This window comes from Rhagoletis zephyria, unplaced genomic scaffold (genome assembly GCF_001687245.7).
Source record: "Rhagoletis zephyria isolate East Lansing unplaced genomic scaffold, Rhagoletis_zephyria_1.1 Rzeph_scaffold_11089, whole genome shotgun sequence".
NCBI classification, from domain to species: Eukaryota; Metazoa; Arthropoda; class Insecta; order Diptera; family Tephritidae; genus Rhagoletis; species Rhagoletis zephyria.
Genome location: NW_016168166.1, coordinates 334 through 13758, shown reverse-complemented (window position 1 = coordinate 13758; position 13425 = coordinate 334). Strand labels below are relative to the sequence as shown.

At 33.5% G+C, this 13425-nt stretch overlaps 1 protein-coding gene across 4 annotated transcripts; it reads left to right on the top strand.

Moving 5' to 3' along the window:
• The first annotated feature begins 582 nt into the window (after window positions 1-582).
• On the top strand, window positions 583-11762 carry LOC108376847 (putative glycerol kinase 5). 4 transcript variants are annotated; one of them, XM_017633094.1, is made up of 5 exons: window positions 583-727; window positions 3802-3910; window positions 7203-7296; window positions 10853-11112; window positions 11589-11762. In XM_017633094.1, exons 2-5 carry the CDS (start codon window positions 3815-3817, stop codon window positions 11712-11714), a joined length of 576 nt encoding a protein of 191 aa, XP_017488583.1. In that variant the 5' UTR covers window positions 583-727; window positions 3802-3814; the 3' UTR covers window positions 11715-11762. The 4 variants fall into 4 exon arrangements, with proteins under 4 accessions (XP_017488583.1, XP_017488582.1, XP_017488581.1 ...); XM_017633093.1 differs by having other exon boundaries at window positions 583-731; window positions 11589-11761; XM_017633091.1 differs by lacking the exon at window positions 583-727 and adding an exon at window positions 3642-3706.
• Window positions 11763-13425: the final 1663 nt, after the last annotated feature.

The window sequence follows — 13425 nt, the reverse complement described above, 5'->3', positions numbered from 1 at the left end:
TGTTGGTTAAAAAGAGACCATTATAATATATTTAATTAAATAAGGCCATAAGTTGGAGGAAGACGGAAGATCATATGTACACAAATGTTTACATCAGATTTTTCACACTGCCCTTTAGAATTTGATAGAAACTTGTAGGTAGCCAGTGACAGAAATCTCTATCAGTCTTGCCACTCAAATGATTTGTCAAATGATAGTCACTGTTCTTGCAGGGTATATGTAGCTGCCAGTAGAATTCGTTCGTTTGACGGATGGCGGTTCTTCATTTCAGATAGTTCAGATGAAGGTCATTTGTCTGCCGAAAAAAGGGCTTTTATAAAAAAAATAATAATTTGTAGAGAAATTGTTAGGGGTCTTTAAAAAACTAGAAAACGGTCGAATCTCGACAGTAACTGGCACTCTAGTCAGTATTATGTGCCATACATCAGACATACATATGTATGTACGCACATATACATATGTACATATAAGGGGCATGTGCGAAACAGAGCATACAATCCACTCGGTTCATACTCGTTACAAGTATTTTTGCTATGCACATACAACAAATTTGTTAAAACTCCCTAGGGGTGAAGTCGTTCGCACTCAGCGGATTTTTATTTAGTTATTTCGTACTCTTCAACGCGTGGCGTTGCTCGAAGAAACAAAGCTTTCAGTTATGAGCGGTAGCTTTTTTAAGAAAATCAGTGCTTGAAAGTAGTTTTAAAGGGTTAAGCGTTTAATATATGTATGTATGTATCTATCATCTGTATAAATAAAATAACAATAACATATATACATATTTATGTGTGTAACTAGGTAGTGTATCGTTTTGTACATATCTATATGAGTACGAATTGAAAAAGCAATGCAGCGTACTCTCGTAATAACTTAGCGACTCGCAATAAGCGAGCAAGTGATAAGCGATGCCGAGTTAATTGATATGAATATGGACTTACAAACATATGTACATACAGTGGCAGATCCAGGGGGGGAAGGAAAATTGCGGAACAAGAGCTGTGTAACATGCATTTTCATAATATTCAACTGTAAAAAATTATGAGTGAGCTATTTTAAATCTGAAAATTTTTCATTTACCCTGAATAGCATCTATAGTAGTAGGTATCTATTCCATATTCCTGAATTTATGATAGTTCTTCGTATAAACAAAATTTTTCGAATACTCGTCGATATCTCATTGTGTGACCTTTGGCAATCGGCTAAAATAATACCAAATTGCAATTGATTGATACTTCCCATGAGGGATGTTGCGGATGTGGAATTTTAGACATCCGCGGATGCGAATGCGGATGCGAATATCTAACAGCTAACATCCGCGGATGCCAATGCGAATGCGGATGTCAAGTATTTTAAAAAAACAATTTGAATCTAGCATAATAGCGAGATCGTTGTTTAAACAGCGCTTACAAGCCAAACCAGATACATATGTCATGTTGTTTTAGAATTTGGAGAACCTGTAACTTTAGAGCACTTTTCGATTTTAGTTTTTGTAATGGATGTAAAGTCGGTGATGGATCTCACGGTACCCGCTATACCATCAAAATCAAAACACGAAAATTTTGTTAAGAATTACAGTGCACACTTTCTTCTTTTGTGTCTTGTATTTTTTTTAAGATTGGTCCAAAAAAATCATAATAAAGAAAGAACCCAAAGCATGTATTTAAAGCACAGAAAAAATATATTATTAAAAGGACTATGTTCTCATTGACGTACGTCAAAGGTCAAGTAGAAGTGGGAACTTTTATGGCTGCCCATTGATAGCTTGGTTATATAGCTTAAGAAATAAAATTTTAAAGACATTTTTATCAAAGTTAATAAATATAACATTTGACCAGTTTTGTTACACAAATACTCCTACGACCACAGGCAAAAATACTGGCTACAATTTGTAATTTTTTTTGCCATATATACGTTTTATCGGTCCACTTGAAAAATATTCGCATTCGCAAGAGCTCCGCATTGATTATTGCGAATGCGAAAGCGAATGCGAATGTTAAAATTAATGCGCAAGCTCCGCAGTTGCGAATGCGAATGCGAATATTCGCAACAACCCTGCTTCCCATTTATGTTAAGAAGGATGTTAAACGATTTTTTTTAAGAGATGNATTGTATGTAAATAACTAAAAAAGTAAAAATATAGACGTAGTCCGCCTTGTGCTCTTATTTAAACGGTATATAACTTTATTTACAGGTGCCACAAATTTTTAAAAAATCATTTCAAAATTTTTTTAAATATCCATAAGGTTTTTAATTTTTCGAAGATCTGACTTTTGACCCCCTATAGCATCTGTAATATAAGTTTGCACAAAAAAAAAGTGATATACCGTTTGAATAATTGCAAAAGGCATACCACGACTATTTTTGAATTTTTTTAGTAGTTTACATACAGTAATTAAAAATAATTTTTTACCAAAGGTCCGATTTCGAACTTCGAAGGCCCATAGCTCGAGGCTAACTTCGAAAAACGGAGAAATTACATTCTTAATTATGACTCAATCTCTTAAAAAAAGTTGGTTTTATCCAATACCCAGCCGAGTGCTGCACAGTGTAATTTTTAGGAAAACTTAAAGAAAATACTGATAGTTTCTTTTCTTGCTTCGTTCTGTTTCATTGGTTCTTGGTAATCTTTGCTTGGCTCACATTGCAATTAACTGCGTTGTGCATGTGCCCGGAGAATTGAAAAATTATCTTTTTATCATGAAGGTAAAAATACCTCTTTTGGAACGAGTACCAGCTTTAAAATGTTATATATTTTTGTAGAAAAAAAAAGAATTAAGCCGCCCAGTGAACACACATGAGTGCGATTTTCCTGCAACATCGTGAGCACTTACAAAATTGCGCAATTATTGACCGTCTGCATCCGCATAATTGCGCAATGATTGATCAATTTCGTTATTTTTCTGAAAAATTATATTTGTATCATATAATTAATACACACTGGTGAAAAATGCCTACCAGTTCTTCGAATTCACTGAATTTTCAAAATTTTCAAATTACTTAATTTTCACTTTTTCCATTTTTTGTCTTTTCCAATTTGTACTATTTTACATAGTTGAAAGTCACAGCAAGTTTGAATATTTTCGCAGGTTTAGAAAATAACAAAAATTCCAAAATTTTGAATATTATGAAATTATCAAATTTCTTGAGATTTCTTATTTTTAGAATAATTTCCAAATTTTTAAAAACTATCGAAATCTGGGAGATTCTAGAAATTTGTTAAAATGAGAATTTGTGAAATGTACAAAATTATTGAGATTTTAGAAATTTTTATATTTTTATTTATTCTGAAATCCATCCTAAAATGTAAACATGTGAAACATCACAAATTGTCGAAAATGTCTTATGTTCATGGTACTTGTGTATAAAACCTAGGTAGTTCTTAGAATTCTAAAATATATTAACATTTTTGAAAAATTCCAAAAATTTTCCACTTTTCTGAACATTTATTTTATGCTTTGTCTACTTCAGTACATACTATTTTTGTATTTTATTCACGATATATGTGGAAAAAATATTTTTCCCCCTCTCCCCCCAAGAATTGCTGCTGGGTCCGCCCCTGGTACATATGTATATATGTATGTTAATATGTACGATCGAAATATTCTCGTTTATTCATTTGTACATGTGTACATCCCCATATGTACTATATATGGTATTACCTGCTAAACACCACACAGGCGACGTCGCATTCTCAGTTAGTCCATAGGTCGGGATAGCTGCCATTGTTTTGTGCTCGTTATTTTTATAATTTTTAATTCATTTATAGAAGTAATAAAAAATTAAACGTTGATTGCTTTATAGTATATATTCTAAGATGATCTACATTGCCACTTTGGACGTAGGCACTACCACCGTGCGCTGCTTCATCATAGATGCCAGAGGTGAAGTTTTGGGTTCGTCCACTGAAAGGGTAGGTCAATATAAGCCGTGTTTTTTTTTACAAGTATGCATTTCTAAAATGTACTTTTGCAAAAAAACAAGCATCGACAATTTCAATTTAAAAACAAATAATTTTGATTTTATCAACAACTATTCATAAGCACACATAAAGTTTCCCGCTTACAGCTCCTTACAAATTTTTGCCTACGTTTATAACCCAGTGAATTCGCATCGCGCNTTTAAAAACAAATAATTTTGATTTTATCAACAACTATTCATAAGCACACAAAGTTTTCCGCTTACAGCTCCTTGCAAATTTTTGCCTACGTTTATAACCCAGTGAATTCGCATCGCGTGATGCGATCAAAATCGCTACCAGCGATCAATTACACAAATTCTAAGGGCGGTATCAATCGCTGCCTCACACACACCGCCATATGAATTTGTATAGTTGATAGGCTAGGTCAGGACTGGCGAACCTATGACACGCATGCCATTAATGTTATTAATTGTGGACTCAATTCCTCAATTACTGGTAGTAGTATTTACTACCTAATCGACACAATTTCTTTTTTTTCGTACAAATGGGAGATCAAAGAAAGATCTACTCACTCCCAAGAAAACCGGTCCAAAAGAACCAAAAATACAGACAGTAACCAAAAAAATCCACATAAGAAACTCGATTCTTGAGTTATATTGGACCGTATGAATNCCAAAAGAACCAAAAATACAGACAGTAACCAAAAAAATCCACATAAGAAATTCGATTCTTGAGTTATATGGCATCATTCATCAATAAGCTTTGAGCGCAAAGCATGTCCTCGTCTCCCTTCGCGTTATAATTGGCATAGTTTTCAAAAATAATGAACCTCGAAATTTTGNCTGAAATTTTAAGAAAAAGCATTTGCTTATTTTTATTCATACGGCCCATTGTATCATTCATCAATAAACTTTGAGTGCAAAGCATATGTTCGTCTCCCTTCGCGTTATAATGGGCATAGTTTTCAAAAATAATGAACCTCGAAATTTTGAGACTTATACATATGTGGCTTGCAAAATTGGTGGTTTTTACGGATATGCGCCAGCAATGATTTAAATGTAAAGCTTGAAGGCTCTAATAAAACTGTTATAATTATGATGCATAGATCTCATTCGCGTTATTTAGGCTAAACTGAAAGTTATTGGTAACACGGTTGCCGTTTTGGTCCAAGTGGACGAAATTTGGTCCATTTCTTTTCGTTTGGTCCATTGGTCCAATTCTTTTTAAAATGGTCCATTTCACAAGCCTTTGGTTAGGATATTATCACCCTTTCACTTCATGCAATAAAGTTTGCGTTTTAAATTTTTTCTATTTAATTGATAAATATTGCGCCCTATGTTGAGTATCGTCGTCGTCAGTAAATGTGGCGATACGCCCATCGTCAGCCATGTTGCTGATGCGCTGACGATCTTCGACGATGACGATGACGATATTCAGCATAGGGCCGATTGGCAGCACCTGCTAAAAGTGTGAATTCGCCTTGCCACTGATCTTCAAATATGGCATGGCTAATCATCTATTAGCTAATTTCAATTACTCGGCGACCAATATTAAAGTGGCTGGCAAAAATATGGAAAGGTAGCAAAAATTAGCATTTAATAATAATAATAATAGGTTGGCGCTTACACATATGTTAGTGTTTGGCCGAGCTTCTCCTCCGATTTGTGGCGTGCGCCTTGATGTCGTCATACAAAGCGGAGGGACCTACAGTTTTACGCCGACTTCGAATGGCGATTGTATTTTTATGAGAAGCTGCTTTTCATGGCAGAAATACACTCGGAGGTTTGCCATTGCCTGCCGAGGGACGACCGCTGTTAAGACATGAAATTGACATGATGATTATTACATGAAAATAATATTCCATTTCAATCGAAAAGATATTAAACACCTTGAAATTATTACACCACATAAAGTTCTTTCTGATACTGATGTATGCAGCTGGGCGCAAATTTTTTGATTTAGCATTAATATAAACGAAATTAAGAAACAAATTATAACTTACAACTTTAAATAATATATTTAGTGTTAATAATATACAATTGTAATTCACTTTGGATGCAATATAAAAAAATCGTTTTAAAAACTGAATTGGCATATTTTCTCGATAAAGAGGGATAAACTCCACACAATTTCCCGATGTAATAAATATTGGCCCATTTTTGGTCCGAAAAATAAATTGGAAATGGCAACCGTGATTGGTAAAGATATTGAGGCATATTCATAGTCGAAATAAAGTCGACTCTAAATTTAGTAGCAGCTTTTTTGGCAGATATTACATAGACAATGATGTCAAAAAGCCGCAACTCACTTTAGTTTCGTCTTTATTTTGACTATGAATACGTCCCATTGATTAATTTTGATGAATGAACGAACTATATACTAGTTCAATGAGAACAAAAATAATACGTTAAAACTTGGAAAAAGTGGTTCGGTATAATTTTTTGACCACTGTACATTAGGTCAAATGATTATATTTGCTGTGCGAAATTAATAGCAGCTAAAATATTGCACTATTTTAAAGAAAAATGATGCCAACCGTTAAAAAAAAAATTGTAAAGTCAGTAAATAAAGTGTGAACACATGACTTAGCATTCGTAAGACAGACTGTTCTCCGCAAGGTTTTTTATGTTCAAAAGACGAGTATATGTGTTTAAGTATTACTCGAAAACATTGTCCAATTAGCTTGGTTTTGACACAGCGGGCTTGGTGACATGCCCGCTGGCAGAATTCTATAGGCAAGTGTCCTGCGCTGGGCATGCCTGGTATAAAGTTTCGCCAGCCCTGGGCTAGGTACAGACCTAGCGGATTGGCGTCGCGCGATGCGATTAAAACCATTACCAGCGATCAACTATACAAATTCATATGGCGGTGTTTATGATGGTGCGATTGATACCGCCATAAGAGTTTGTGTTCGCTTGAGGCGATTTTACAGGCAACTTTTAGTTGAAAGCGAAAATCGCCTGGTGTGAACGGGTTTTCAACTAATCGCTTCCCATGAAGTTGGGGTGCAGACGACTATTGATTCGCCTCTAAAATTGCCTGGAAAATCGCCTCATGCGAACACCGCATAATTGACCGCTAGTAGCGATTTTAAACGCTTCGCGCGATACGAATTTGCTTGGTCATGTATCGAGCCTTATGGCACCGTTAATCATTGCGCCATAAACACCGCATGTAAATTTGTATAATTGATCGCTGAATTGAATTGAAAACCTCGACTTTAGATATGAAATGTTGAAATGCAAAGATTGAGTACAACTAAATATAATACACTTCTATGCAGGTCAAATTGCTGAACCCTCAACCGGGGCACTTTGAAATTGAACCAGAAACGCTGTGGGCTCAAATCGTCAGCGTTGTAAACAGGGCAGTTATAGGTGAGCAGAGAATAAAAAAATATTAGCTCGTGGTTATAGTCAAAATAAAGTTTTAATAAAGTCTTAAAGTAATCGCAGTTGCAACTTTTTGACACAATTTACAATGAGATATCGTCGCTGGAATAATGAAATAGTGTAACATGAAAAGTATAGTTTTGAGAAAAACGAATCGGAAGTTTTTACAAACCATTACAAACCATACAAATACAATTTCGTTTTTCGGGAATATATTAGTGAGCCAAAGGGATATTTAAGAAAACTAAAGATTTTTCTAATAGATTAAAGGATTGTCTATCCAGTGGTGCAATTATCGAATAATAGTGTATGTGGCATTTACACTGTTTCTTTATTCGAGCGACGATATATGTATGTCAAAAAAGCTGGAACTTACTTTAGAGTCGACTTTATTTTGACAATAACTACGGTTCATTAAGGTTAATCATCAAAACATGCTAACTTTGGAAATGTGTAACTTTAAGATATTACACCCAGTATTGCATGCTTGCACCTCGTTAAATATGCGTAAATACATACTTATACTTGTCTAATCTTAACGATCGTACATATTGTTTTACTAGGGCGTTCTTGAAAAGTGTTTTGAGATAGAGCGTTTTCGAACTGGGTGCCGAGATAGGTCGATCTTCCACTCAGCCATCGATATAGTGGTAGTGACATTGAAATGTACTACCACCAACCATGTAGTAATAGGAAATTTGAAATGCACTACCACTAACCATATAGTAGTAGTGAAATTTGAAATGCATTATCACTGAAGCCCTAGTGGTAGTGAAAATGTCGATTTAGTGCAGCGTGACCAACCCTGACGCACAGTGGTTCAAATAGCACGAAAGTCAAAATTTTATTTGTTTATAAAATACTTTATGGTACTTGGAATGCATTCCTGACAACACATTTAAATAACAATTGCATTTATTAAAGCAATAAACACATGGAAACAAAAAAAGGTAAGTCAACGCCGTCTATTTGAGAACTCTATTTTAAAAAGTGAAATTTAACTTAAAAATTTGCTAATCGCACTCACAATTATTTGCATAATTGCATATTGAATTTATAAACCAAAAATTACACTTATTTCGCTATAGATGCAGAGATCATAACGAAATTTATGTCCACATTAGTGTAAGTAAATTTGTACTGAAAATTCGTCGTTTTGATTAATTAAAAAAATAAATTAAATTCCTTGTTAGAACTAAATCCGTTTTATATTCTTTGACCAACCTCAAAATAATAAACAGTTTAAGTACGAAATGAAAGAGAATCAAACTTAACCAGTAGTATATGTTTTTGTGTTTAATTAAAATCAAAGTGAAATTTTTAAAAGCAATTTATTTTAAAATGCGCAAAGCGCATTTGGTTTTGAACTCGGATTCTTAATAAGGAAGGAACATACTTTATTGCAGTACTGTCAAATTTAAAACCGGTTTGCGTATTTAAAATAAAAGTGATTTTGAAAATTACACTTGCAAAAAGCAGAGGTTGATTTAGTTTTTTTAAACATAATTTTTTTAAAACACATAATTTCAAACAAAATACACCAAAAGAATAAATAAACTTCATTCACAAAATAACGAAATATAATACCGCTTTCTTACAGTAACAATTTGAATTGCACATTTGCATTTCTCAGTTTTGAAAAGAAAAAAGATTTTTGTTCAAATTTGTCAAGTTTGGACACGCATATCTCCCAGCCGAAAAACGATAGAAAGGTGAAAACTGTCCCGCAAATGTAGAATTTAATGGGAACCTGCGTTTTTATTTTTACAAAAAAAAACATTTCTTTAATTGAATTTTGGGCACGCTTGGCTCCAGTGTGAGCTGTGCAAATAATATTCAACGGCGTGATGAGGACGTGAACGTGGAAAAGACATTGCCGCGCATTTCTTAATGTTCAAATTGAGCTTATTCTCTACACACCAGCAATGCTACTTATAGTTAATAGACTTGATGTGAGGTGAACAATATGAATATTTGCTAATAATGAAAATATTATTTTAGAGCTAAAAAGAGTTCAATAGAAATCCAAGAGACTTGAGAGGGAAAATATATTTGTATACGTATTTATGTGCTACAGTACCATAAATACAAGCTGTTAAGAAGCAGGAAGAGAGTTGAACAATTTGCACGACGTGTATGTATATAAACTTCCAAAATGAGACGTGCGAGCAGGCGGAACATGTACAGATGGAAGTAAGTTTTTGCGTAAGTAGTAAATTTCTGACGGAAAGCTTTCTAGGTAGCCAGATTTAATAAAAAATATTTTTAGAACTTTGAAACAATATAAATGCCGGCATGGAAGTATATCGAGTTTTCTAAAAAATTGCATAGTGTGAGATCTGCTGTTAGCGTTACTGATCCGTCTAATTACGCGTATTTGAATTGTTACAATGGGTGACAATTTATTAGCCGAAGCGCCACCCCAGCAGGTGATACCATACTGCAGCTTTGACTGAAATATACCATAATAAACAATTTTTAGTGTGGACATAGAACACAACTTTTTGAGGCGGTAGAAGTGACGAATGGTGTTAAGAAAGTATTGTTTTATCGCACGAAGAAGTTCAGACCACTTCAAACGATTGTCAATAACTATACCTAGATACTTAAAATTTTACAACAGCGTCAACCTTAAAACAGTTGTCGGTGCATTTGACAGTGCACACAAAAGACTTAGGAGATATTCAAAGAGCACGCAATATTATGCAGATTGAAACGGGGACAATCTGAGGAATGAAATATAACATCACAGCTTGGCAATTCTTTGGGGCATGGCTAAAATACATAAGCTTAGTTTTAGTACCTACAAGTAGTTTGTGGATATTGGAAAAGATTAGTTGTAGTTGATCTACCTCCGAAGAAGCCATATTGTCGAGTTGAGTTTTACGCAAACTCCACACTCGTTCCGTTGCAGAGCGCCAAAATTATACGTTGTGTTGATTCTTTTTATTTTTAATACAATTTACACTGAAAGTTTATTGTTTTTCAGCAGATGATCTACATTCACGACCTTAACACACAACGTTGCCTGTATATAATAAAATAAAATGTCTATCATAAATGTGTTTTATTTCAACGATTTAGAGTTTAAGGGAAAACCCATATTGAGTTAAATGAAGAAACCTTCAAAATGAATAATTAAGACCTGCAGTGGAATTCTGACAATCGCTACGCTAAATTTTTTTCGCTAAAATTCTCTCAGTGAAAAGCAGTGGGTCCTAAAAGTATACAACATTGAAGAGTAACACATGCAATCTGTAATCAGCCAAATCTGGCAGTATGCGGGGAATGTAACTAGATGTTACGTGTTGATAGGGGCGCCTGCTATTCTTTTGGAGATTTTCGGCGATCAAAATTAGTGATAGCGAACGGTGGAGTCCGGCTGCTGTATTGTACTGCTTAAAAAATGTATTTTTATAATTTTTCAATTAAGAAAAATTAGCACGCTTTATTTTGTTATATAAATATGTATAAACTTAATCGTCATTTCCAATCGATGAAACTGTTTCATTTTTTCTTTATTATCAAATCCAAATCTAAGATGCCCAATTAAAACCCTGTGATATCACGAACTTTGGTTTGTCGACACAACGCTGTACATTTCTTACTTGGAACCACGAAACACAGGAGTATTACCATAATTTTATAACATGGAAAGATTTGCGTGCGAATACATTAGTGGACCAATGGAATACTGGAGCAGCTATTAAGGCATTAAACATATTTTCTTACGTTTTGTACTTGATTACACGGAGCAAACGATTTCTAGCAGCAAGTGTGCTGAAAATGATGAATGGGCAGGTAAATTATGTATTTCGATGTATTGAATAACAAAAGCTTTTTTCTTTAGCATAACAGCCGGTTTCACCAGAAATTTAAATGTAAAATGATTTTCTGTCAATTTCCATATAAAATTAAAAAATTAAAATAATTTTTCACTTAAATTGCTTTTGTGAAATTGGCTGTAAAAGTGTTACCATGATAAAAATATAGTAAGGTAGAACCGCTGAGAGTCACTTTTAAAATTCTTGACGTTTCCAAACAATTTAATTTTTAAATTTACTCACAAACTCACACACACATTTTCATTTTCAATCTCAAGCAACAACAATTTCGAACAATTTCAATTTTTTATTTTCACTTTTATATGATTTTAAAATGTCGGCAAACTTCAAAAAAAATCATGGCCGACAAATTGAGAGAACGGTTCTACCTTGCTATGTTTTTATCATGAGTGTAACAATTCACTATATTAAATTACTATCATAAGACTCGAGGTTATTCGAGGTGAACACATTAAAACAGAGGAGAGTAACACAAATGTTCAGTATAAGTTAAAAGCGACAAAAACCACGATTAAAACATTACAAGGTAAATTCATTCTCTCAATTCTTCAGCCATGATATTTTTCTGCGGTTTGCAAGCATTTTAAAATCATATAAAATTGAAAATAAAAAAAATTGAATTGCTCACAATTGTTGTTGTTTGAGATTGAAAATTAGAAAGTGTGTGTGAGATTGAGTTTTGAATTTTTAAAATACACATATTAGGTTTGTATAGTAACCAATATTCAGTACTAATTTGTACTGGAACCTGCAAATTTTTACTGGAAAAGTGTATGATAACCCAAAAAATTTGCAAGATAGCACTGAATCGAGAGCGTAACAACACGGGAGAGCTGAAAATTCTTGCTAGTGAAATTTTTACTAGCAGAAAATAGCTAGCAGAAGAAGAAGAAGAATAAATGTCAAAAGCCTCCATTTGTTGAATTAGTTTAGCACAAGCAAAAGTAAAATGAGTGGAAATCAAATATTAATGACGTACTGGATTTTATAAGCAGTGATCGAACTTAAAAAAATTCTTTGTGGTAGAATCTGGAAAAAAATGTAGATTTCAAAAAAATGTGGTAGAGATCAGGTTTTGGAACAAACTTTGTACAAAAATTAAAAAAATTCTTCAAGGTTTCACATAAATTGCAAACTTTTTATTTAGGCACTGAAAAAAAATTAATTTTAGCATATTAAGTGCAAGATTGAAGTTGCTAAAAATTGCGTTAAATTTTGGCAATTTTTTTCCTTAATAGTGTAAAGCAGTTGTAAAGCAGTGTAAAGTATATCAAGTTATTTTTCGAATATATTTTGAGAGATTTCTGCAACCTTGCGGAGTGCTGCCAGCTTTTCTTTTTATCACATCACGATGTAGCGAACAAATGTGGCACGTTCTAGAAACCGCTACTTGGGATGTGCCGATTTTGGCAATTCTCAAGTAAAAGTAAACAATGCCTCAGAAACTTTCGAAGCACTGAAATTTGCTAATCCCCGTTTTTTAACATTTTCGCCATTAATAATCTTTTTATAAATCAAATCTTTTGCAATTTAACACAATAAAATCACGTTTCCTGTCGAAAAATGTTTTATTGATTTGTATTACTGATTTGTGAATAGTAAAATGTTTACAGCAGAATATCAAAACGGTGCAACAACTATTCACTTGCAAGTGTTTACTAGCTTTGTGTTCAATAACTTTTTCTGCTAGTTTTCTCTCTCAATTTTACGCTCTATTTCGCTTTTACGCTCTCGCTGCAATATTTTACTGGTGAAGTTACTATACAAAGCTATTGCTGGCAAACGTCAGACTGCCTCTCAATGGTTTCACCTTGTTATATTTTTATCGGAACAAAAACTATTTAGAACTGAGGTGAGTTTTTCTTTTCAATTATATAAACTAACTAAGATTATTAAAAGTTTATTTTGAGTGCTAAGCGACGTCAACTGACTAAAATGAGTAAAACAATTAACCTTTTTGTGTTAGTTGAACAGCAGCAACTGATGATGACACCACGCGCATGTCGAAACAATTATTTTGAAATATAAACATTTTTAAGCGACAAAAAGATTGATTGTTTTACTCATTTTAGTTAACTAAGATTATGGAGAGAAACTTCTAAGGACTCAAGTGAGTCCAACAACTACACTTTTTATCACAAGCACCTATTGTAGTAATGTCTCCTTACTTTATCGCACGTTTAATAATAAAGAGAATAATTTCAAAATTAAATTTTGTGGGGAAACGCTATTAAAGTTTGGTCAATTATTATATGAATGTAATATACAA